The sequence below is a fragment of the Ovis canadensis genome, chromosome 1, assembly GCF_042477335.2.
Source record: "Ovis canadensis isolate MfBH-ARS-UI-01 breed Bighorn chromosome 1, ARS-UI_OviCan_v2, whole genome shotgun sequence".
Classification (NCBI taxonomy): Eukaryota; Metazoa; Chordata; class Mammalia; order Artiodactyla; family Bovidae; genus Ovis; species Ovis canadensis.
The window spans coordinates 24307505-24335000 of NC_091245.1; the positions used below are offsets into that span (position 1 = coordinate 24307505).

At 41.2% G+C, this 27496-nt stretch overlaps 1 protein-coding gene and 1 non-coding gene across 2 annotated transcripts in view; both read right to left on the reverse strand.

Annotated features, from left to right (window-relative positions):
* Positions 1-27496, reverse strand: part of AGBL4 (AGBL carboxypeptidase 4) — a 1455026-nt gene that overhangs the window by 552478 nt on the left and 875052 nt on the right. The window contains exon 5 of the mRNA XM_069590969.1: positions 21609-21825. Within this exon, the coding sequence (XP_069447070.1) occupies positions 21609-21825 (217 nt within the window). The remainder of the gene's footprint in view (positions 1-21608; positions 21826-27496) is intronic.
* Positions 19884-19956, reverse strand: TRNAC-ACA (transfer RNA cysteine (anticodon ACA)). The gene has a single exon. It is a non-coding gene; the product is annotated as a tRNA-Cys (tRNA).

Genomic DNA, 27496 nt, shown 5'->3' on the forward strand with positions numbered 1-27496 from the left:
GGACCTTTGTTGGCAAAGTAATGTCTCTGCTTTTGAATATGCTATCTAGGTTGGTCATAACTTTTCTTCCAAGGAGTAAGCATCCTTTACTTTCATGGCTACAGTCACCATTTGCAGTGATTCTGGGGCCCCCCAAAATAATTTCTGATGCTGTTTCCACTGTTTCCCCATCTATTTCCCATGAAGTGATGGGACCAGATGCCATGATCTTCATTTTCTGAATGTTGAGCTTTAGGCCAACTTTTTCACTCTCCTCTTTCACTTTCATCAAGAGGCTTTTTAGTTCCTCTTCACTTTCTGCCATAAGGGTGGTGTCATCTACATATCTGAGGTGATTGATATTTCTCCTGGCAATCTTGATTCCAGCTTGTGTTTCTTCCAGTCCAGCATTTCTCGTGATGTACTCTGCATATAAGTTACATAAGCAGGGTGACAATATACAGCCTTGATGTACTCCTTTTCCTATTTGGAACCAGTCTGTTGTTCCATGTCCAGTTCTAACTGTTGCTTCCCAACCTGCATACAGATTTCTCAAGAGGCAGGTTAGGGGGTTAGGTATTCCCATCTCTCTCAGAATTTTCCACAGTTTATTGTGATCCACACAGTCAAAGGCTTTGGCATAGTCAATAAAGCAGAAATATATGTTTTTCTGGAACTCTCTTGCTTTTTCCATGATCCAGCAGATGTTGGCAATTTGATCTCCGGTTCCTCTGCCTTTTCTAAAACCAGCTTGAACATCAGGGAGTTCACAGTTCACGTATTGCTGAAGCCTGGCTTGGAGAATTTTGAGCATTACTTTACTAGCATGTGAGATGAGTGTAATTGTGCAGTATTTGAGCATTCTCTGGCATTGCCTTTCTTTGGGATTGGAATGAAAACTGACCTTTTCCAGTCCTGTGGCCACTGCTGAGTTTTCCAAATTTGTTGGCATATTGAGTGCAGCACTTACACAGAATCATCTTTCAGGATTTGGAATAGCTCAACTGGAATGCCATCACCTCCACTAGCTTTGTTCGTAGTGATGCTTTCTAAGGCCCACTTGACTTCACATTCTAGGATGTCTGGCTCTAGATTCGTGATCACATCATCATGATTATCTGGGTCGTGAAGATCTTTTTTTGTACAGTTCTTCCATGTATTCTTGCCGCCTCTTCTTAATATCTTCTGCTTCTCTTAGGTCCATACCATTTCTGTCCTTTATCGAGCCCATCTTTGTATGAAATGTTCCCTTGGTATCTCTAATTTTCTTGAAGAGATCTCTAGTCTTTCCCAATCTGTTGTTTTCCTCTATTTCTTTGCATTGATTGCTGAAGAAGGCTTTCTTATCTTTTCTTGCTATTCTTTGGAACTCTGCATTTAGATACCTACATCTTTCCTTTTCTCCTTTGCTTTTCGCCTCTCTTCTCTTCACAGCTATTTTTAAGGCCTCCCCAGACAGCCATTTTGCTTTTTTGCATTTCTTTTCCATGGGGATGGTCTTGATCCCTGTCTCCTGCACAATGTCACAAACTTCATTCCATAGTTCATCAGGCACTCTATCTATCAGATCTAGGCTCTTAAATCTATTTCTCACTTCCACTGTATAATCATAAGGGATTTGATTTAGGTCATACCTGAATGGTCTAGTGGTTTTCCCTACTTTCTTCAATCAAGTCTGAATTTGGTAATAAGGAGTTCATGATCTGAGCCACAGTCAGCTCCTGGTCTTATTTTTGTTGACTGTATAGAGCTTCTCCATCTTTGGCTGCATAGAATATAATCAATCTGATTTCAGTGTTGACCATCTGGTGATATCCATGTGTAGAGTCTTCTCTTGTGTTGTTGGAAGAGGGTGTTTGCTATGACCAGTGCATTTTCTTGGCAAAACTCTATTAGTCTTTGCCCTGCTTCATTCTGCATTCCAAGGCCAAATTTGCCTGTTCCTCCAGGTGTTTCTTGACTTCCTACTTTTGCATTTCCAGTCTCCTATAATGAAAAGGACATCTTTTTTGGGTGTTAGTTCTAAAAGGTCTTGTAGGTCTTCATAAAACTGTTCAACTTCAGCTTCTTCAGCATTACTGGTTGGGGCATAGACTTGGATAACTGTGATATTGAATGGTTTGCCTTTTTATGAAGACCTACAAGACCTTTTAGAACTAACACCCCCAAGAAAGGAAAGTGTTAGAAGACTATTCATTCAGGGTCTTTCTAGGTCTAAATTTGCATGACTTCAGCCACTTGCAATACAGGCATCATGAATGAGAGAAAGATGAAAACTCACTGCCATCTGTCTTACCCCAACTCCTGTAAAATGTCGGCATGGACAATGTCAAGCTTGGGTAATATTCTGCTGACTTAGTTAGACAAAGTTAGGAAACTTTTAAATGTGTATGAATATTATTGAATGAAAAAGAGAATGTTAATTCAAGTGACTGCAGTCAAAATAATATCTTATTATCTACATTAAATGTACAAAATATGCTAGAAACTACCTTTCCTATAACAGAATCTGGAGAACACCTCTGTTCTCTTTTCAGCAAATAACTGTCTTTTGATGACAAAGTTTGGTAGATAAGTTAGAGAAATCAAATTATATTGGGGGTTAAAGTTAAATAATTTAGGAAAAAAGTCCAGCATTTAATAAATTAATCCAATCCAAGGCACAGTAAAGAAAACTTGGTAGAATTTTTACGTTTCCTTCTCTGAAATGATATCTGTTTAAGAAGGCAAAGAAGAAATCTGAATGTTTTCATCAGTTTCTCCTTTAAAGAGAGATGTGAATTAATATATCTAATCAACAAACTATTTCTTGAGAACTGAACGATCACAAAGAGAAATAAAATCCATGTTATAGCATATAAGAGTATTTTACTCCTTTGTATAGCTGAATACTAATCCATTGTATGGATATACAGTGGATGATGAGTGCAGCCATGAAATTAAAAGACACTTGCTCCTCGGAAAGAAAAGATATGACAAACCTAGATAGCCTATTAAAAAGCAGAGACATCACTTTGCCAACAAAGGTCCATATAGTCAAAGCTATGGTTTTACCAGTAGTCATGTACAAATGTGAGAGTTGGACCAAACAGAAGGCTGAGCGCCAAAGAATTTATGCTTTTGAACTGTGGTGCTAGAGAAGACTCTTGAGAGTCTGTTGAACTGCAAGGAGATCAAACGGGTCACTCCTAAAGGAATTCAACCTTGAATATTCATTGGAAGGACTGATGCTCAAGCTCCAATATTTTGGCCACCTCATGCAAAGAGCCAACTCATTGGAAAAGACCCTGATGCTGGGAAAGATTGAAGGCAGGAAGAGATGACAGAGAATGAAATGGTTGAATGGCATCACCGACTCAATGGACATGAGTTTGAGCAAACTCCGGGAGATGGTGAAGGAGGAAGCCTGGCATGCTGCAGTCCATGGGTCACAAAAAGTCAGACACAACTAAGCAACTTGAACAGCAACATGGATATAAAATACTAATTATTTGACCATTAATTAATGGGCATTTGATTGTTTCTATTCTTTGATTATATGAATAATTCTTTGATTGTATGACTAATGCTGCTATAAATGTTTATTGCAAGTCTTTGTGTGAACATAAGTTTTCAGTTCTCTTGAAAATATGCCTAGGTGTGGAATTGCTGAGAAATAGAGTAACTCTATGTTTAACATTTTCAGGAACTACCAAATGTTTTCCAAAGCACCTATACTATTTTATATTCCCATCAGCAATGGGTTTCAATTTCTCCACATTCTCCCCAACCCTTGTTATTATCTGTCTTGTTTTGTTAAAGCCATCATAGAAGCTGGGGTGTGATATTTTACTGAGGTTTTGATTTGCATTTCCCTGATAGCTAATGATGCTGCATTTTCCTGTATGTCCTCACATACCACTTATCTTCTTTGGGGAAATGCTTTTTTAGATCCATTGTCCATTCTTAAATTGGACTTTTTGCTGTTCTAATCAGTTGTCAGTTTTCTTTATATGTTTTTTGATGCAAGTCTCTTTTCAGATATATGTGACTTGAGTTCATTTTCTTCCATTTTATACTTTGTCTTTTCAAGTTCTTAATGGTATCATCTACGATTTTTCAATTTTAACAAAGTCCAATTTGTCTTTTTGCTACTTGGGCTTTTGGTGTCATATCTAAGAAATCGTTGCCTAGCCTAATATCACAAAGACATATTCCTGCATTTTCTTCTAAGAATTTGACAGTTTTACCTCTTGCAGATAGGTTCACATTGTTTTGGGGTGCTGGGCTTCCCACTGCAGTGGCTTCTCTTGTTGTGGAGCACGGGCTCTGGGTGCTTGGGCTTCAGCAGTTGTGGTTCGCAGGCCCTAGGGCAAGGGCTCAGTAGTTGTGGCGCACAGGCTTAGTTGCCCCACAGCACGTGGGATCTTCCCCAACCAGGGACTGAACCCTGAATTGGTAGGCAGATTCCTAACCATTGAACCACCAGGGAAGTCCCCAAAGTGAACTTCCTGAAAATAAGATTGTGGAGTCTGAATCAATTCTGAGGTCAAAAACATGTAAGTTGCTTCAAAATCCTATTCTTGAGACCATTTTTAAGCCAAATAAATTTTAAAAGTCCAAACATTGTAACCAGTGATTTGTTTCCTTAAAACCAAAACAATCTTTCTGAAAGCTAGGAAATAGGATTCTAGGAAAATGTTTAGTTCATTTATCAAGTCTCCGTGCAGCAGGACATTTTTGTTAGAAAATGGATAATAATGATTTGTAACTGATTCTATTTTCCTTTCCCTGAGAGCCTTTATGAAGTCACCCACATTTCTGAGTTTCTAGTCACTGTCTTTGTAACACTTTTGTCATTTAGGAATGGCCAAGAGATAATGTCAGAACTAGCTAATGATTTTGATTCTTTTTTTTCCCCTTTCTCTTTTCCTTTTTATATTGGTAGATGGTGATTTATTCCAGGTAAGATGATCCTCAAGAGAGATCTAAGCAGTGGCATCAGTACTGGGGACTTAGCCTGGGACTAACTGTGAGCCACAGCTTTCCCCAAATTATTTCCCTTGACAGATCCAGACCTTTCCTCTCTGCACTCCTGAACCTCCATCTCTACAGCCTTTAGTCAATCTTGAACATGACCTTCTAGATATATTTCCAATTTGTACCTTTTACCATGTCACCGATGTCCTTCTCACCTATTAAGTGTCCCACAGGAGAACTCAAATACAACCTCACCTATATAGTTCTTCCTGGTTCCCCAGCTTGAGTTAGGGGTCTCTTCCATGTTTCTACAAGTTCCTTTCCCACTCCTTATCAAGCAAACACCTTGGTTTCTTCCATTCTGGTATTACCACTTGTGAGTAGCATAATCTTAGAAAAGTTACTTAACCTCCCTATGCCTCAGTTTCTTCATCTGCAAAATGGGGATAATAGTAGTATCTGCTTCATAAGGTTGTTGAGCTGACTAAGTGAGATAATATGTATGAGGAAACAGGCAGACAGCTTAAGCAACTAGCCCAGGGTTACACAGTTCATGAGTAGCAGAGTCAGGGTTCTGTGGCTCACACTACTGATTTAGGCATCAAATTTCCTTCTCATTGCCTTGTAGGTGTCCAGTTAATGTCTGCAGAAAGAGTAGACAAATAAGCAAACCTTGCAGATGGATCTGGGTGTGACAGGCAGTGGGTTGCAGTGGACAACCTAGGGGTTAGAAGCTGGGCTTCCAGCCAGAGCTGTCTGGCTATCTCACTGGGTGACTCAGGAAATTTACCTCCTGTCTCTAGGCCCAGTGTGAAGAGGGGTAAGTTTACAAACATTGTTAGCAGCTGAGCCTATTCTTCAAACCAAGTCTATGAGGAAGGCCAGTAAGCAGGAGCTGCTCTGGTATGTATGGCAAAGGAGGGCAAGAGATGCCAATCCCCTGGCATCTTAGAGGCCCCTCTTTTTTCTCCTTCCTCAGTGGTCCTAAGGTACTGTTCAGGGCCCAGATCTTTCCTTAGAGCTACAAGGAGCATGGTTTTAAAGCCCCAGATTCTTCTTGGCTTTGACATTCTATGACTCACATAAAAGAAATGACCTTGGGCCCTAATGTTAGACATATTCTGCTTCAACAAGATGGAAATGTGTTTCAGAGGAAGACACAGAATATGACTGCATAGAGTTGCACCAAGGAGGAATTTTGGCTGTAGCAGTATGACTTTTCTACCTATAAATACCTAGTCCTATAAATACCCAAAATACAAAATATTTCCTAAATCTATGAATAGTAGATAGATAGTGAATGAATATCAGAAGAGTAATAAGCATTTTAAAGAGAAGTAGAGTGTATTATAGATGCATAAGGCAGAAGCTCTCAGAACAGTCTATCAGGGAAAATTTCCATGAGGAAATGATGTTCAAATCGGATACTGAAAGCAGAATATGAAGCAGTTAGGCAAAGGGCCACAGAGAAATCATATTTCAGGTAGAGGGACCAGTGTGTATGCAAATGAGGGAGAGAATCTGTGGCTCACAGAATAAACTGTAGGAAGGCTAGTGTGGTTAGGACACAGGCTCCAAAGTAAGAGGGTATGAGAGAAGCTGAAGAAGCAGGCAGATGCCAGATTATGTAGGATCTTACAGACCATGTTACAGGTGTATTTTATCTTAAACAGAGGCCAAGGTGTTCTATGGGCCATTTTCATGGATACTGAAATCCCTCAACATAGTGGCAGCAGTGGAAAAGATAATTACGGATCAAAGTCCTCCACATTTGAGGGAGGTGTCCAAGAAGTGAGCAGACAACAGAAATGAGAAGTGGCAGTGGGTTATACTGACTGATAGCATAAAGTTGAAAATGTGTCCTTTCACACGATGTCTTTTTCAAAAGGAAGGGAAAGAATGGTTCAGAGCTTCCCTGGTGGCTCAGTAGCAAAGAACCCGCCTGCCAGTGAGGTAGATGCACGTTTGATCCCTGGGTCGGGAAGATTCCTGGAGAAGGAGATAGCAACCTATTTCAGTATTCTTACCTGGGAAATCCCATGGACAGAAGGAGCCTGGCAGGCTATAGACCATGGGGTCTTAAAGAGTTGGACACGACTTAGCAACTAAACAACAAGAACAAAGAATCCTCTAAAAGCAGCAATCTCTTAGCAAGAAGGATGCCATCTGACAATCTAGATGGGAGGTTACTCTGTGTCTTGGTCAGGTACCACGGAATCAGTGAAGAAGTGAGGGGAACACGAGGATGGGAGGAGGTCTGGGCCTTTCTGGCAGCCGTGTAATGCTGACAGAGCCATGTGAGTAGGATAGGAGAGAGAGCCTGGAGGCCATTCACCTCACATCCTGTGCTCTTTGGCTAAGGAGGAAGTTGTAACTTCTTAAGAAACCTAGATAGTTAGAACCAGGGCACTGGCAGCAGAGATAAGGAAGAGACAGTGTCTTTTTTGTTTTCAGGCAAGGCTTTACTGGGGCCCCTGCTGGAACAGGGGGAGTGAGAACAAACAACTGGTTCCCTTGCTTGCTGGCTCCCCAGGGCGGGTGAGCTTGTTCCCTATTTGGGATGAGGGTAGGGGTGTGTCCAGGAGCCAGGCTGGAGGGGTGGCTTCGGAATTTTGCCCACCCACTAGGTGGTGTTCTGCACAGGAAGAGAGAGATTCTAAGAAAATTGAGTTGTAGCCTTGATCACATTTGGTGATAGAATAGTATGTGAGGAGGGAATACAAAGGAGTTAAATAGGGCAGGTTTCTGACAAGGGCAACAGGAGTGATGGTGAGGCATTCACTGAACTGGGGAAACCCAGGTTTGGAACAGGCATGTGGTAGTGTGGATCAGCCGCTGCAGCTTGAGGTGTATCAGACATGCATCTCCTTGCGCAGAGGGAGAACCCAGGGTCATGCTTCTTGGCATCTCCTCTTCAGGCTCATGTTCACCCTGAGCTGAGATTTAGAATCGACGGGTTATCTGCATCATAGTGTAGGTTGGAAGTCCCTCTGCCAGATGCTGAGGGGATGTATCTGCCTTCAATATATTTGGATTCTTTTTGGAGGGAATATAAAAACTATGCCAAGAGCATGGTGACTTGTGAAGTGGCCTGTTGAAAGGGAGCCAAAATCACTAAGCCCTTTTTAATTTAGAGTGTCTGATCAGGACAAGGTTTGGTGCAGATGGGGGTCCATAGAACTCTCCTGAGAGGTAGATTAGAGACTGATAATTGAGATTACTGACTTCCAACAATTACTCATTTGAAAACTCAGCCAAAAAGATGTAATTATTTTTCATACATTTGTTTGCTCATGTTGCCAGCTGCAACCCCATGATGTTTTACTTCAAAGGGGAAGAAAGAACAAAAGGAGAAGGAATAAAAAGAATGGAAGGTGACTGCCTTATATTTGAAGATATCGTGCTTATCAGAACTGTATTGGCCTCTCTGGTCTCTCTTCTGCTGTATTACTTTGTGTTCCTTGACTTTCCTGCCCATCAGGTCATGAGATCCTGGCCTTTCCACAGAAGTCCATGCAAGGACTGCAGTGGAACCTGCTAAGTTTCATATCTCAAATTCTTCCAGAGCTCCTTATACTCATCTACTCATCTACTCTGCTTCTCTTCATCCTTACCTAGCTTTCTGGCTTTCTCTGATTTTTACCACATTCTCTATCTTCTTCAGTTTATGATTTTGCATTTTTTTTTTTTTGGTCTGACTCCCACATTTTTAGTTTGCTTTAGATTCTGAAAAATCTTTCAAGACATGGCTTTTGGAATCTGCCCTCTGCCACCAGACCATTCTCACTATGACTTTGCTGATCTGGGAGCCAATCTCACCAGAAGGGGTTAGAATCCCGGTGAGAGTTCCTATTGCCCAGGGTCCTCACTGTAGAGCCCCACCTAGCCAGACCCTTCCCTGGAAAGCACTCCTTTTTCTTAATTTTGTCATTTGCCATATGGCTCTCCCTTACTCATCATGGATTTCAACTAGCCATTATTTAAAACTTTACATATGATCCTAATGAACAAGATGGAGAAATGGGGGCAGGGACTACATTTTATTTAATTCTAGATCTCTTATGGTATGTGGTACATAAGTGATTCTAAATTAAATTGAACTAAATTGAATTGAAATGAGTTGACTTGGAGGCAGGTAAAATCCTATTCACTTAGGGAACTTATTCTACTGAGGTAAGCAGCATAATCAAACCTGAAAATCAATATAAAAATGCCATATTAGTCTGATAATATATATGGAACTCTGTTTTTAGTCTCAGGTCTTAGCCTGTTAAACATTTGTATCCTTGCCTTAAACTAATACTTTAAAAATATATTCTTTAAAAATTCTGAGTGATGTCACTAATATTACAGATAAGAAAACTCAAAACTCCAAATGATCACAGCAGCCTATAACAAAGAACTAAAACCAGTAAGTTGAAACTTAGGACAAGAGCAACAGGTCACACTTGTACTTATGAAATCTACTAATGTAGGCCAACGTGGTATATTGGATTGGTTTCTGGGGACAAAATACAATATTAGTGGAAAAACTGACAAAATCTACATATTATTCTACAGTTTCGTTAATAGAGATGTACCAATGTTAATTTACTAGTTTTGATTAATTTTTCATGGTTATATAAGATTTTAACATTAGAGAAAACTGGGTGAAGGGTATGTGGGAACTCTATAAATCTAAAACTATTCTAAAATTAATATTTATTTTAAAAAGACCATCCAATAAATAATAGTTTTATTTAAAGAACAATAATAAAAATTTTACTACAGGAAGGCCTCATTGTTTAAAGAAGCTAATGGTGGTTCAGTAGTAAAGAATCCTCCTGCCAATGCAGGAGACACGGGTTCTGTCTCTGATCTCGGAAGATCCCACATGCCACAGAACAGCTAAGCTCGTGCACTGCAACCACTGAGCCCTGAGCCTATGTCCTAGAGCCCGGGAGCCACAACTGCTGAGGCAACACACCACAACCACTGAAACCCACATGCCCAGGGCCCGGTGCTCCACAACAAAGGAAGCCGATGCAATGAGAAGCCTGCACAGTGCAAACAAGGGTAGCCCCTCCTCACTGCAACCGGAGAAAACGTCGTGCAGCGACGAAGATTGAGCACAATGGAAAGTAAATAAATTAAATTAAGAAGCCAATGTAAATTCTGGCTACTTTCCTAGAAATCCAGTATTCAGAACAAGAGAGGCAATGGTTCTATTCTACTGTGGGATTCTTAGATCACATGCATAGTTTTATATTCAGTTCTGGCATTCTTACCATCATTGACATTATTAGCCTTCATTGTCTGTGACACCCAGTACACTGAGTATTTCTCAGAGGCAAGCTGTGTTTGGTATTCATCTTTCTGTCTTTGGCCCCCAAGACAAAGCCTGACAAAGGTGTTTGCTAGATATTTATAGTATTGAGGAATGACTTTGGAAAAATTTAGTAAATAACTGTATATGTGAATATTAATAGAATATTTCCTTATCCAGAACTGGTTTAGAGTTCATCCTTTGGGGTCCACAAAAGCATGGCTTCAAATCCCAGCTACACAACACAGAAAAATTAATTTCATTGTATCTCAGCTTTTAAAAATGCAAATGGTAGAAGATACTACTTATATCTCAGAGCTTAAATGCTTCCTTCTAAGTGAAACCTTCACCCCAAAACGTCTCCTTTTTAATGGTTAATTTTTCCAACAAAGTTTGTCTCTTTCTACAAGAATGTAAGCTCCATGAAGGCATGGATTTATGCTTGTTTTCATTGCTGTATCCCCGGAGTTTAGACAAGCTGGTTACATGGGGTCAGACATTCAACCGTGGTGCTGTCTAATACGGGTGTTGTGAAGACTGAATGACGGATGTATACAAAGTTCATAGCATTGTGTTTGGCACATGCTAAGCTCTCAGTAACTACCACTGTTATAAAATAAAGGGCAGAGTAAGAGGCAACATTCAGTTCAGTTCAGTTGCTCAGTCATGTCCGACTCTTTGTGACCCCATGAATGGCAGCACACCCGGCCTCCCTGTCCAACACCAGCTCCCGGAGTTTACCCAAACTCATGTCTATCACAACAAGCTAATATGTGACTCAGAACATACAACAGGATATCATCAACATTTCAATCATAATTTACATTGAAATTGGAAGGGATGCTTGAAATAATCTGGTCTGACTTTGTAAGGCCTATAGAGAAGTATTTTTCCCAAGGTCAAAGAGGTAGCCAATGGCAGAGCCTAGACAATATTATTCTCACATAAATGATTTTCTAGTGATTTCCAAAATATACTATCAGAGTATTTTCTTTGTTAGACATTTCCTTTTGGAGAAGGCAATGGCACCCCATTCCAGTACTCTTGCCTGGAAAATCCCATGGATGGAGGAGCCTGGTGGGCTACAGTCCATGGGGTCACTAAGAGCTGGACACAACTGAGCGACTTCACTTCCACTTTTCATTTTCATGCACTGGAGAAGGAAATGGCAACCCACTCCAGTGTTCTTGCCTGGAGGATCCCAGGGATGGGGGAGCCTGGTGGGCTGCCATCTACGGGGTTGCACAGAGTCGGACACAACTGAAGTGACTTAGCAGCAGCAGACTCTTCCTTTTGGTAAGTATCACTAGGTATGGGAATGGCTCTTTACAGCTACTACTTTCAAAACACACACACACACACACACAAGTTACATGTTCCTCTAGTCCAATGACATATGAAAATAATGCCATACTTCACTATGTCTGACAGTACAAGAGCTATATGATTTAAAAACTCATGTTCAGTTCAATTCAGTTGCTCAGTAATATCCAACTCTTTGCGACCCCATGAATCGCAGCATGCCAGGCCACCCTGTCCATCACCAACTCCCGGAGTTCACTCAGAGTCATGTCCATTGAGTCAGTGATGCCATCCAGCCATCTCATCCTCTGTCATCCCCTTCTTCTCATGCCCCCAATCCCTCCCAGCATCAGAGTCTTTTCCAATGAGTCAACTCTTCGCATGAGGTGGCCAAAGTGCTGGAGTTTCAGCTTCAGCATCATTCCCTCCAAAGAAATCCCCGGGCTGATCTCCTTCAGAATGGACTGGCTGGATCTCCTTGCAGTCCAAGGGACTCTCAAGAGTCTTCTCCAACACCACAGTTCAAAAGCATCAATTCTTCAGTGCTCAGCTTTCTTCACAGTCAAAATCTCACATCCATACATGACCACCGGAAAAACCATAGCCTTGACTAGATGGAACTTTGTTGGCAAAGTAATGTCTCTGCTTTTCAATATGTTATCTAGGTTGGTCATATCTAATTCTGCCTATGCTGGAATGAGAATATTGATAAATCCTATTCCCAAAAAACATACATCAAGCTGGACAAGATTGACACAAATAACCATTAGTGTTTTGAAAATTGACCAAACTGACAACAATCTCAAAACTACTATGTTTTAAAGCAGCTAAATTTCAGGTGGTAAGAATGAGAATCGATGACGTTCTGTCCTAGATTCATTCTGCTTTCCCCCTGCTTGGTGAATTCTAGGAACAGGCCAGGCTGTGAGGATTGGCAACTTCTCTGTCATGATTGAAGGGAACCAGTTAATTTGGAGAAATAGGCAGTGCCCGGACACAAGAACACTATCTGTGGGCAAGTGAGGAAGGCCCAGAGTTACATAGCGAGAATAAGCATATTCCTGGCTGAGATGGGTGCAGGCACAGTAGAGATATGAGAAGAAGCCTAAAGCAGCAACCCATACCTGGACAACCTTGAGGTTCCACAAATGTCCATAGAAATCACAGCATAAAAGGCAAAGTGAAAGCCAGGGCAGACCTGAAAACTGCCTGAACCTTGGGTTCCCTACTCTCACACAGGGATCCAATGTCAGAGAATACAAGTCTTACAGGCTCAGGGTGATGAGCAAAAACTCAGTCTGATCATCACTGACTTACACAGACACAAATATGACTCCCTAGGAATTCAGCCTTGAAAATAAAAAAGAAAAATTGAGTAGAGGCATTGGAGAAAGGTGCCAAGATAATTCAAGGGTAAGTTCAGTTCAGTTCAGTCACTCAGTCATATCCGACTCTTTGTGACCCTGTGGACTGCAGAACCCCAGGCTTCCCTGTCCATCACTAACTCCTGAAGTCCACCCAAACCCATGTCCATAGAGTCGGTGATGCCATCCAACCATCTCATCCTCTGTCGTCCCCTTCTCCTCCTGCCTTCAATCCTTCCCATCATCAGTGTCTTTTCCAATGAGTCATTTCTTCATATCAGGTGGCCAAAGTATTGGAATTTCAGCTTCAACATCAGTACTTCCAGTGAATTTTCAGGACTGATTTCTTTTAGGATTGACTGGTTGGATCTTCTCGTAGTCCAGGGGACTCTCAAGAGTCTTCTCCAACACCATAGTTCAAAAGCATCAGTTCTTCAGTGCTCAGCTTTCTTTATAGTCCAACTCTCACATCCCTACATGACTACTGGAAAAACCATAGCCTTGACTAGACGGACCTTTGTCGGCAAAGTAATGTCTCTGCTTTTTAATATACTGTCTAGATTGGTCACTGTTTCCATTGTTTCCCCTTTTATTTGCCATGAAGTAATGGGACCAGATGCCACGATATTAGTTTTCTGAATGTTGAGCTTTAAGCCAACTTTTCCACTCTCTTCTTTCACTTTCATCAAGAGGTTCTTTAGTTCTTCTTCACTTTCTGCTATAAGGGTAGTGTCATCTGCCTATCTGAGGTTACTGATATTTCTCCTGGCAATCTTGATTCCAGCTTGTGTTTCATCCAGCCTGGCATTTCACATGATGTACTCTGCATAGAAGTTAAATAAGCAGGGTGACAGCATACAGCCTTGACATACTCCTTTACTGGTTTGGAATGAGTCTGTTCTTCCATGTCCAGATCTAACTGCTGCTTCTTGACCTGCATACAGATTTCTCAGGTGGTCTGGTATTCCCATCTCTTGAAGAATTTTTCACAGTTTGTTGTGATCCACAAAATCAAAGGTTTTGGCCTAATCAATAAAGCAAAACTAGATGTTTTTCTGGAACTCTCCTGCCTTTTCAATGATCCAGCGGATGTTGGCAATTTGATCTCTGGTTTCTCTGCCTTTTCTAAATCCAGGTTGAACATCTGGAAGTTCACAGTTCATGTACTGTTGAAACCTGGCTTGTAGAATTTTGAGCATTACTTTGCTAGAGTGTGAGATGAGTGCAATTGTGTGGTAGTTTGAACACTCTTTTCCATTGCCTTTCTTTGGGATTGGAATGAAAACTGACCTTTTCCAGTCCTGTGGCCACTGCTGAGTTTTCCAGATTTGCTGGCATATTGACTGCAGCACTTTCATAGCATCATCTTTTAGGATTTGAAATAGCTCAACTGGAATTCCATCACCTCCACTAGCTTTGTTCATAGTGATGCTTCCTAAGGCCCACTTGACTTTGCATTCCAGGGTGTCTGGCTCTAGTTGAAGGATCACACCATCATGGTTATCTGGGTTATGAAGATCTTTTTCTGTATAGTTCTTCTGTGTATTCTTGCCACCTTTTCTTGATATCTTCTGCTTCTGTTAGGTCCATACCATTTCTGTCCTTTATTTTGCCCATCTTTGCATGAAATATTCCCTTGGTATTTCTATTTTTCTTGAAGAGATCTCTTGCATTTCCCATTCCATCTTTTTCCTCTATTTTTTTGCATTGATCACTGAGGAAGACTTACTTATCTCTCCTTGCTATTCTTTAGACCTCTGCATTCAAATGGGTATATCTTTCCTTTCCTCCTTTGCCTTTAGCTTCTCTTCTTTCTCAGCTATTTTAAAGTCTCCCCAGGCAACCATTTTGCCTTTTTGCATTTCTTTTTCTTGGGGATGGTTTTGATCACTGCCTCCTATACAATGTCATGAACCTCCATCCACAGTCCTGCAGGTACTCTATCAGATCTAACATTTTGAAATATTTGTCACTTCCACTGTATAATCATAAGGGAGTTGAGTCAGGTCATACCTGAATGGTCTAGTGTTTTTCCCTATTTTCTTCAATTTAAGTCTGAATTTGGCAATAAGGAGTTCATGATCTGAGCCACAGTCAGCTCCCAGTCTTTTTTTGCTGACTGTATATAGCTTCTCCATATTTGTCTGCAAAGAATATAATCAATCTTATTTTGGTATTGACCATCTGATGATGTCCATGTGTAGAGTCTTCTCTTGTGTTGTTGGAAGAGGGTGTTTGCTATGACCAGTGTGTTCTCTTGGCAAAACTCTGTTAGCCTTTGACCTGCTTCTTTTTGTACTCCATGGCCAAATATGCCTGTTACTCCAAGTAGCTCTTGTGCTCCTACTTTTGTATTCCAGTCCTGTACAATGAAGCAACATCTTCTTTGGGTGTTAGTTCTAGAAGGTCTTGTAGGTCTTCATAGAACCGTTCAATTTCATCTTCTCCAGCAATACTGGTCAGGGCATAGGCTTGAATTACTATGATATTGAGTGGTTTGCCTTGGAAATGAATATAGATCATTCTGTCATTTTTGATATTGCACCCACATACTGCATTTCAGACTCTTTTGTTGACTATGATGGCTACTCCATTTCTTCTAAGGTATTCTTAACTACAGTAGTAGATATCATGGTCATCTGAGTTAAATTCACATATTCCAGTCCATTTTAGTTTGCTGATTCCTAAGATGTCAGTGTTCACTCTTGCCATCTCCTGTTTGACCACTTCCAATTTTCCCTGATTCATGGACCTAACATTCCAGGTTCCTATGCATATTGCTCTTTACAGCATTGGACTTTACTTCCATCACCGGTCATATCCACAACTGGGTGTGGTTTTTGCTCTGGCTCTGCCTCTTCATTCTTTCTGGAGTTATTTCTCCACTCTTTCCAGTAGCATATTGGGCACCTATCAACCTGGGGATTTCATCTTCCAGTGTCATACCTTTTTGCTTTTTCATACTGTTCATGGGGTTCTCAAGGCAAAAATACTGAAGTGGCTTCCTATTCCCTTCTCCAGTGGACCACGTTTTGTCAGAATTCTCTGCCATGACCCACGCATCATGGGTGGCCCTACACGGCATGGCTCATATTTTCACTGAACTCGACAAGGATGTGGTCCATGTGATCAATTTGGTTAGTTTTCTGTGATTGTGGTTTTCATTCTGTCAGCCATCTGATGGTGAAGGATAAGAAGCTTATGGAAGCTTCCTGATGGGAGAGACTGACTGAGGGGGAAACTAGGTCTTGTTCTGACAGATGGGGCCATGTTCAGTAAATCTTCAATACAATTTTCTGTTGATGGGCTGGACTGTGTTCCCTTCCTGTTGCTTGACCTGAGGCCAAACTATGGTGGAGGTAATGGAGATGATAGCAACCTCCTTCAAAAGTCCCATACACCCGTGCTGGATTCATGTCAATGTATGGCAAAACTTACACAGTATTGTAAAGTAAAATAAAGTAAAAATAAAATTAAAAAAAAAAAGGTCCCATGCATGCACTGCTTTGCCTCCAACCCTGAAGCAAGCCACCGCTGACCCACGCCTCTGCCAGAGACTTCTGGACACTCATGGGCATGTCTGGGTCAGTTTTTGGTGGGGTCACTGCTCCTTTCTCCTGGGTCCTGGTGCATACAAGCTTTTGTTTGTGCACTCCAAGAGTCTGTTTCCCCAGTCCTGTGTAAGTTCTTGTGCGTCTATGGTGGGGTTATTGGTGACCTCCTCCAAGAGGGCTTATGCCATACCCAGGTCTGCTGCACCCAGAGCCCCTGCAGCAGGCCACTGCTGATCCATACCTCCACAGGAGACACTCAGACACAGTTCTGTCTCAGTCTCTGTGGGTTGGGCAAATGCTAGTCTTTTCAACAAGTAGTGCTGCAACAGTTAAATATCCATATGCCAAAAGAAAAATGAACTTAAGGCCCTTACCTCATGCCATATATAAAACATTAATTCAAAATGGATCATGGATTTAAATGTAAATGAAAAATTTAGAAGAAGACAGAGGAAAAAATTTCTGTGGCCTTCAGATAGGCAGTTTTTAGATAAGACTCCCAAAGCATGGTCCATAGGAGAAAAAATAAGCTGGACTTCAAAAGTTAACAACTTCTATCCCTCAAAGGACATGGTTAAGCAAATGAGTGAAAAGATAAGGTATGGATTAAGGGGAATATTGATAAAGCATGTATCTGACAAAGGAATTGCATTCACAACACATGAATAACTCTCAAAACTCATTTAAGAACAGAACCCAATTTGTAAAAAATGGATAAAAAATTTAAACTAACACTCCATCAGAGAAGATATATAAAGGCCAAACAAACACATGATAAGATAATCATCATAAGTAGTTACTAGGGCAACACAAATTAAAACCACAATGAAATACAACTACATTCCCACTAAAATGGCTATCCTGAAAAATTTAGGTAATTCCAAGTGTTAGCAAGCACATGGAGACACTACAAACCCTCTCTCTGACATTATTAGCAGGAATGCAAAATGGCACTATTAACTTGGAATACCTTGTGACAGTTTTGGATTTTTTGTTTTGTTTTGTTTTAAGTTGCATGTGAACTTGTATGACCCAATGATTCAATTTCTAGAAATCTACCCAAGAGAAAAGTGATCACATGTCCATTCAAAGATATGCACATGAATGTTCACAATAAAATTAATCATTTTAGCCCTAAAGGAAACAATCCAAATGTCCATTAACCAGAGAATAGATAAACAAATTGTGTTATGCTTTTTCAACAGAATATTACTCAGCACTAAAAATGAGTGAACTACTGACAGATGCTACAACATGGATTAATCAAACTTCAAAAATGCAATGCTACATAAAAGGAGCTGAATTCAAAGAACAACTAAATAATGTATTATTCTATTTACAAGAAATATTCAGAAATGGCAAACTTATAATGTCAGAGAGCAGATTAATAGTTTCTTGTGGATGGGAGCAGAAGTGAGGATTTGCAAAAGAAATTTTGGGGTTGATGGAAACATTCTAAAATGAGACTGTGGTGATAGCTGTAAAACTCTATAGATTCACTAAAAATCATAGAATTGTACCCTTACAATGTGTTAATGTTATAGTATGCAAATTGTACCTCAACAAAAGTGTTAAAACATGAGAAAATAAAGATTTTTCCTATGATGTGTTTAACTTAAATGTCAGATTGTGGATTTGGTGCACGCACAAAGCAATTTTTTTGGTGTGGTTAGAAAGGGTCACTGGTGAGTAACAAAATAAAATGCCATTTTGGATGATGTGTCGTTTTTTAGTCGCTAAGTTGTGTCCAACTCTTTGCGACCCCATGGACTGTGGCCCACTAGGCGCCTCTGTCCATGAGATTTCCCAAGCAAGAATACTGGAGAGGGTTGCCATTTCTGTCTCCAGAGAATCTTTCTAACCCAGGGATTGAATCCGTGTAACCTGCACTAGCGGATGGATTCTTGACCACTGAGCCACCAAGGAAGCCCTCTGAATGATATAATTAGTAGCAATAGCAGCCATGCCCATGGTGATTAATAGTTTCAGCACTAGAAATTCAAAATCTTGCTTCCTTCATGCGCTTTCTAAGAATTATCTGTTGACATGTTTAGCTTTCTACTTGTAATTATCCTCCCTCCAAATTGGAATAAAGATTAACTAATTACAGTGGTGCCTTCAGACATGAGCTGTATCAAACGCCCTAGTAACCAAGAATTGCCCTGCCTACAAAGTACGCCAGAAAGCCTTGAAGTCTGAAATCTGCTTGGAGACCCAATTCAGTGGGACTGAACCAAGCCACAGAGCTTCCCTAATCTGGTTTAGCCAGCAGTGGCACACCCTGCGCTCCCACTAACTTTACTTTCTTAAGATGTAGCTTTGGATAAACTACAATTACTTTCTCAAAATCTATTATGGGTTTCAGTAGGTACAATGTGAAAAGCAGCAGTGAGTCCATCGAAGTGTCAGGATATGGCATTAGAAGCCATGGGTTTAATATTGGCCTAGTCACAAACTAGTCATTTAGCTTTAGCCAAGTAACTTATCTGATTAGCCTTAGACTATTTTTCCCAAATTGAGATAATCTTGCCTACCCCAAAACTGTTGCAAAAAACAAGTAAGAGAGTGTACCTAAAGTGCCTGACCCAGTGTCTGGGTATTGAATCTGTATAAAGGATACAGCCGTAATTCCTTAATTTGCCAATCAAAATTTTCCAGAGCTTGGTCTCAATCTTCCTCTCTATCCTTATCTTCCATATCTATAGGACTACAAATTTTTAGCTAGAAAACAGTCACTCAGGATGAAGACTTGCTTTCTCATCCATCCTTTAGTAAAGTGTGGACATGAGTTCTATCGAATGGGTTAAACATGAAAATGTCAAGAACCGCATCTTCTCCCTTCTCCCCGTACTTTCTTCATCATGCTTCCTGGAACATGGAAATGCTGGTAGAATTTCACATATGACAATGAAATTGAGAGGCACTTTCTAGGGATAGCAGCAGAAAGCTGAAAGAATTTGACTCCCTTAGTTTTCAGGAGCAGGGCCACACCATCAGCTCTGGTTTTCCTGCATCTAGACTTGTATATGGAAGAGAAATAAACTTCTGTCTTGTTTAAAGTGCTGTTATTTTAGACACACATTTTGTGTATTAGTTACTGAAAGCTGATCTTATTCTATTATTCCTCCTATCAGCTTTCTGATTCTCTTCGCTCTTCACATTGTCTCTAGACATATCTTCATTCATTCATTCAGTAGTTTATTCCATAGCCATTCAATGTGCACCTAGATTCTGCCTGGCATAAATCTAAGAGGGTGCTGGAATGGACATAGGAATGAAATGAACCAAATGAAGCGTTAGTCGCCCAGTGGCATCTGACTCTTTGCAGCCCCATGGACTGTAGCCTGCCAGGCTACTCTGTCCATGGGATTCTCCAGGCAAGAATATTGGAGTGGGTAGCCATTCTCTTCTCCAGGGGATCTTCCCAGCTCAGGGATTGAACCTGGGTCTTCTGCATTGTAGGCAGATACTTTACCATTTGAGCCACCAAGAAAGCCTGAAACAAATAGATACTGCCCTTAAAAGTCACAAGTATTGACTGAAACTCTCTTGCTCTTAATTTATATGATAAATCATGTGTGTGGCAAACATTCATCTCAGAATTTCTCCAACAGTCCCATCCCAAATAATTTCACTATTTCCAGTAATACATTGTTGATCAGACCATATGTACCTAATATGTTCTATTTGGCTCTCTACAACCACTCTCTGCCTTTCTTCACCATTTTCTTTGTTCAGGAAGACTTGTCTATATGGATTACTTCAGTGGTCTCTTGCCCTCTAATTTCCAATCGGGTTGGTCAATAGGAACCCCTGGCAGAAGGTCAGAGGGAAGTAAGAAAGTAGGTTCTCTGTATTTATTTTTCTCAGCTCCCTCCCTGTGGGGTCATCTCAGGCAAACTTTGCTCCTCAACTGAAGGTCACTGTTCCACTCAAGGTGGCCCACTGCATGACTCTCTCCTATTGGGTTCTGGTTGCCATTCCCTCCCTTCAGTTCCTTTGCGCTGTCAGGCCCCAGGGAACTGCACTGTACCCCATGGCTTCTGTGCGCAGTGCCCACACCTTGCAAACGGCCCATTTATTAAGCCCCTCTCAAGTCATCCTAATGTGAGGCTGCCATCTGTTTCTTGCTAGAAGGCTGACTGACACATCATGTGTCCCAATTCTCAGTTCAAAAGATATAGGCACCAAATATACATGCCACCCATCAGAAACACTGTTAGGAAGAGTGTTGGAGTAGAGGGACGATATTCTTTATTAGCAGCTGAAGGAAGTACTGCTGACCACAGAGAACAAAGCTTGTGCATCTGGTATGCAGAACACTTTTATATCCTTATAGAACACTTTCAGGGTGGGCGGAGGGGAAAGAGAGGAAAAGAGAGTAGGAAGGTGTGGTAGGCAGAACAGTGCACCCCCTTTCCCCAAATGCCCAGGTTCTAATCCTTGGAACCTGTGAACATGCTACCTTACATGACAAAAGGGACTTTATAGCTGTGATTTAGTTAAAGATCTTGCTGATACCTTGATTTTAGCCCAGAGAGGCCAACTTCAGACTTTTCCTGAACTGTAAGATAATAAATTTATGTTGTTTTAAGCCATCAAGTCGATGCAATTTGTTATGTCAGCAATAGGAAACTAGTATAGATTGTAAGACTGAAATCTCCAGACCCAGAGAACTAAACCTGGGAAGGAAGAAGGGCTGGGGACCTAATAAGTGACAGATGAGCACACTATGGACAGAAAAACCATACTGCACACCACCTGCTAATCTGTACTGCAGGCAAATTAAATTCACTAAAAAGCAAACTTACTCTTCATCTCATAAGCTTAGACTCATAAATGCTTTCACACCTTTTGCAATACCTAGTAGAAACCTTTTTTCCCTCAGAGTCTCGGGGATTCTCCAGAACTTTTGTATTTTGTTAGAAAGATTTATCAGCTTCATTCAGAAGGACATGCATCTGCTTTACTCCTATTCTATGACTTCCTGGAAGTCAAAGTATCAAAATATTACACACAAAAAACTATGATTTTTTAAATTTCCACAGCATATAGTCTACAAAACACCAATATATATTATTTGCATCCTATAAAAACTGTTGCTAAGCTCCTCCCCCAGACTGCATGTTTCCCAGTGGGCCTTACCACGCTCTGACCCAGCTGCTCCCGGAAGAAGTAATCCATGTTTCTCTTTTGCAGGCTGTCAAGGTAATGCTGAAAGCGAGTATATGTGTAAGGGTAGCAGTAAGCAAATTGGTAAATATCTTCTTCTCGGTCAAAACAAAATGCAAAGGACATCACGTAATTTTTCCTATGGTCTGGGCAGCGGTAGTAGTAGACATTTTTGGGCGGCAGTCTTTGCCTGAAAGATACAAAGAAATTTGGGCATATCAAACAATCATTCAAGCTTCAAAATGTAATCAATGGGAATAAATGCCCAAGAGTAAAACTGTAACATCAAGAATCCTAGGTGATGGTTAAGAATGACAGTGTATACAACCTCTGGTCAAAAAGAATCGGCTTGCGGGGGGGGGGGGGGGGGGGGGGGCGGGGGAGGGGGGGGCTTCCCTGGTGGATGAATGGTAAAGCATTCACCTGCCAATGCAGGAGACATGGGTTCAGTTTCTGGTCCAGGAAGATCCCACACGCCATGGAGCAGCTAAGCCCATGCACCACAACTGTTGACCCTGTGCTCTAGAGCCCAGGAGCCACAAATACTGCAACCCACACGTCTAGTGCTTGTACTCCACAACTAGAGAAGCCACAGCAATGAGAAGCTGCACACGACGACTAGAGAGTAGCCCCCACTCACTGCAACTAGAGGAAAGCCTATGTAGCAACAAAGACCCAGCACAGCCAAAAATGCATCATTAATTATTTTTAAAAAGACCAGAATCTGGCAGTATTTGGTTCAAATTCCAGCCCTACCCTTTATCAACTGTATAGACAATCCAAAGACAAAAGCAAACACGTTTTATTCATCATTTATTCCTATTTTGAGCACCTGTTAAACACCAGACATTGTGCTAGATTATTGGTGTAAACAAGATAGGACAGATATTTGTCCTCATGGAGTATATATCCTGGTGGGGAAGCAGTCAACAAAATAATTTAAATAAATATATAATATAGTTACAGACTCTAAAAGTGCATTGAGGGGAAATAGTGTGATGTTATAGTCACATAAATAGGAAAGGCCTACTTTCCCAGGGAAGTCAGGTTTTGGTATTATAACACTAATTCGGGCCTTTTAAAATAAGTTAATACACACTGTGAATATTCAAGGGAGAAGCAAAGAATATTCAACATTTCTTTAAATTATTACTATTGTTTATTATTTTTCTACAGAGCATTCCATGAGACTAATTTTACAAAGAAGCATTTGGGAAAATACTGCTTTAAAATGCACTGTGTAAGCAATTCTGCTAAGTTAACATGTTCATTCTTGAACAAGCAACACTAAAACATATACATGAGAAAAGGCAAAATGTGCCAGTCATAATTCCCATAACATCTTCACATTCACCCACTTCACAGGCTCACTGCACTCCCTCATTTGTATAGTATCCAAATGATTCGCTATTTCCCTACAGAGAATGTCTCTTAAAATCCTATTAACCTTACAAAACCCATATCAAACTGTGCCTTTTCCATGACTGTCCACTGATAATTCAAGGCCTCCTTGTTGTTGTTCAGTCGCTAACTGGTGTTTTACTCTTTGTGACCCCTTGGACTATTGCACACCAGGCTTTGCTGCTGCTACTACTGCTGCTAAGTCGCTTCAGTCGTGTCCGACTCTGTGCAACCCCATAGATGGCAGCCCACCAGGCACCCCCGTCCTTGGAATTCTCCAGGCAAGAACACTGGAGTGGGTTGCCATTTCCTTCTCCAGTGTGTGAAAGTGAAAAGTGAAAGGGAAGTTGCTCAGTCGTGTCTGACTCTCAGCGACCCCATGGACTGCGGCCTACCAGGCTCCGCTGTTCATGGTATTTTCCAGGCAAGAGTACTGGGGTGGGGTGCCATTGCTTTATCCTTCAATACCTCTTGGAGTTTGCTCAAACTCATGTCTGTCGAGTTGATGATGCCTTGCAACCTTCTCATCCTCTGTTGCCCCCTCTCCTCCTGCTCTCAATTTTTTCCAGCATCAGGGTTTTTTCCAAAGAGCTCCAAAGCATTCTAACATGCTAGCAATTTGTTATAGAATCTTGTTTCTACCTTGTGTCTCTCTGAGGCTGCCTCAGTGGTCGGGAAGGGAGGTCAGGCTATGGACTTTCTGTGGAAGAGGAAACATTACATGGCACTGATGCTGTCCATATTTTGGCTTATACTGCTTGCCTCTATCCAGGCTGTTATGAATCCCACACAAACATTAAATGGAAAACATGAAATGGGAACATGAAAAGATTACTGTTAATTAAAGAAAAAACTCAGATATCTCAAGTTAATGAATTCAGCATTTTTCTATGTATAGAAAGAAAAGAGTTTGGACTTATTGAAATAGTTCCTTTGATATACAGTTTAACTACCTAGGGCCAGTATCCTGTTTTTGCTTCCATCCTGAATCCCTAGGAGTGCACAGTTGGGGGTGACTGCACTGCTTTATGGCTTGGTGTCTGAACATCCTTGTTTACTGATATGGGAGATTTCATCCACACTAAGTTGTTATTCCACTTAGAAGATGTGGTCATGGAGGGTCATAAAAGTTAAGGGCCTTACTTATCCATGCTCTCAAGCTAGTAAATCACAAAGCTGGGATTCAAATCTTTTTCTTTCTGATTCCAAGTCAGAACCTGTAACAATCAATTGCAGGTACTGTAACACTCAAGTGTACTTTGCTTCACTAAGTAAGCCAGCAGCAAATTTGGAAAACTCAGCAGTGGCCACAGGACTGGAAAAGGTCAGTTTTCATTCCAATCCCAAAGAATGGCAATGCCAAAGAATGTTCAAGCTACTGCACAATTGCACTCATCTCACACGCTACTAAAGTGAGAGGCTTTGTTATTATTTATTATTCTCCAAGTGAGGCTTCAACAGTATGTGAACTGAAAAATTCCAGATGTTCAAGCTGGATTCAGAAAAGGCAGAGGAACTAGAGATTATATTTCTAACATCCGCTGAATCACAGAAAAAGCAAGAGAATTCCAGAAAAACATCTACTTCTGCTTCATTGACTACACTAAAGCCTTTGACTGTGTGGATCACAACAAATTGGAAAATTCTTCAAGAGATGGAAATAAAATCTAACCTGCCCCCTGAGAAATCTGTATGCAGGCCAAGAAGCAACAGTTAAAACCAGACATAGAATGACGAACTGGTTCCAAAATGGGAAAAGAGTACATCAGAGCTATATACTGTCACTTTACTTATATGGAGAGTACACCATGAGAAATGCTAGACTGGATGAAGCACAAGCTGGAATTAAGATTGCCGGGAGAAATATCAATAACCTCAGATATGCAGATGACACTACCCTTATGGTAGAAAGAGAAGAGGAATTAAAGAGTCTCTTGATGAAGGTGAAAGTGGAGAGTGAAAAAGCTGGCTTAAAACTCAAAATTGAAAACCATGGCATCAGGTTCCATCACTTCATGGCAAATAGATGGGTAAACAATGGAAACAGTGACAGACTTTATTTTCTTGGGCTTCAAAATCACTGCAGATGTTGACTACAGCCATGAAATTAAAAGACACTTGCTCCTTGGAAGAAAAGCTATGACCAACCTAGACAGCATATTAAAAAGCAGAGACATTACTTTGCCAGCAAAGGTCTGTATAGTCAAAGCTATGGTTTTTCCAGTAGTCATGTATGGATGTGAGAGTTGGACTCTAAAGAAAGCTGAGCACCGAAGAATTGATGCTTTTGAACTGTGGTGTTGGAGGAGACTCTTGAGAGTCCCTTGGACTGCAAGAAGATCCAACCAGTCAGTCCTAAAGGAAATCAGTCCTGAATGTTCATTGGAAGGACTGATGCTGAAGCTGAAGCTTTAATACTTTGGCCACCTGATGTGAAGAACTGACTCATTGGAAAAGATGCTGATGCTGGGAAAGATTGAAGGCAGGAGGAGAAGGGGACGACAAAGGATGAGATGGCTGGATGGCATCACTGGCTCGACGGACATGAGTTTGAGCAAGTTCCAGGACTTGGTGATGGGCAGGGAAGCCTGGCGTGCTGAAGTCCTTGGGGTTGCAAATGGTCAGACAGGACTGAGCAACTGAATTGAACTGAGCTGTTCCTGTAACATTTCTCCAGGTTCCCTCTTGATAAATTATAGGCTTCTGGCATTCTAGATGAGTATGCACTAAAACAAGTGAAAGCCTGGGACTGCAAGGAATTCACTATGGCTGAAGCACAAAGAATAGGAAGGGAAATCATGAGAAATGTGTCTGAAGAGGAAGACAGAAGTCAGATTAGAAACGGATGACAGTCGTCCCTCCGTATCTGTGGGGTCTGCATCTGAAGATACAAAGGGATGACTTCATATGAAGGGACAGGTTAAACATTATCCTGAGGTCACAGGGTACCTTTAAGTCAGTGAAAGAATTAAAGTTCCATGATTATGCCAGTCTAAGGGATAGGTGAGAGAAGGTCACATATCAGTCAGATGAAGGACAGGGAGTAGCTGTGCAAGTATAGAAAGTATGACAAGTCTGACTACTAGATAAACGTGCTGATATGACAGGCCATGGAGTCAAAGATGGGTAGGATTCCAAAAGTGATGAGGAGGACAAGATGTAGAGAGAACAGTAAGCAATAAAGGAACAGGGCTTCTCACATAGAAGCCTGTGATAGTATCAAAGGCTGTCTAGAGGTGTGCTTAGGGCCACCAATAGAGGCTGTGTGGCTCCTACCCCTAAAACTAGGAAGAATAAACGTTTCAGTACCAACAATGGCTAGATAGCATCACTGACTCAGTGGAAGTGAATTTGTGCAAACTTCAGGAGATAGTGTAGGACAGAGGAGCCTGGAGTGCTGCAGTCCTTGGGGTAGCAAAGAGTTGGACATGACTTAGTGACTAAACAACAATCTTCCTCTGACACAAACGGGGCTTTAAGGCAAACCCATGAGGCACTCTTCCTTTCTAACCTGATTTTCACCCTAAACACTACTGTATTAAAATTTTGGACTTATTAGTGATGAAATAGAGATGGAATGGCCTGGAAGGAAAATGGGGAGTGAGAAGTCCCCTCCTGATCTTTCTGTATATGGAATGTAGGAGAACAAGCAGTACTTGGGAAGCCAAAGAGGGAAGTAATGGCCTCCAGGATAGTCAGGTCTTAGTTCTTTGTTTTATTCAGCAAATATTTGTTAAGTATCATGTACCAAAGACAAGAGGTAAAGGAAGCAGTGGATTACAAGACCAGGGATCCAAGGGAGACTATTAACCTGAAAGCTGAGTTTCATAGAAAAAAGTAACATGTAGAATGTTTTGGTTAGAAGAGGAATCAGTGGAAAACCAAGATTAGAGGGAGAACAGACCAGTGTAGGGATAAGGGTATAAGAAGAAGAGGTGATGGTCTACATTTGTGATGTGACTGAACATGCAGAAATGTGAGGCTGGTGGAGTGAGTCCCAGGGCTCCAGATTTGTATTCAGGGAGAATACCAGTGAACATGGCTTTGAGGTCTCCAGCCAATGGTCTGTGACACCCACTTCAGACCCTGACTCAGAGGTCTGAAACTGAGGGCGCTGGAGCACAATCACTTCATATACAATGTTTCCTATAGTCGTAAGCCCCTCAGCTTATGATGCTGATGTTTGCATGTTTTTAAGTATATCTAATCAAGATCCATACTTTAAATCAATCACCTCAGTTTTTTTCCTCTTCTAGCCACGTTTAGCAACTTGACTCTGAGGGTCTGCTGTCTCCACCATGTTTGATCATGTGCTATCAGGAGAATTCATCTAATGTCTGCAGCTGCCCCAGCTCCTCTCCTGAGTATGTCAGAAGCTTAACCTGATTTGCAGACAAAGTGAAGGTAATGGACCCTGGGGTGATCATTCAAGATGGCTAAGACGCTGCTCAGGGATTAGA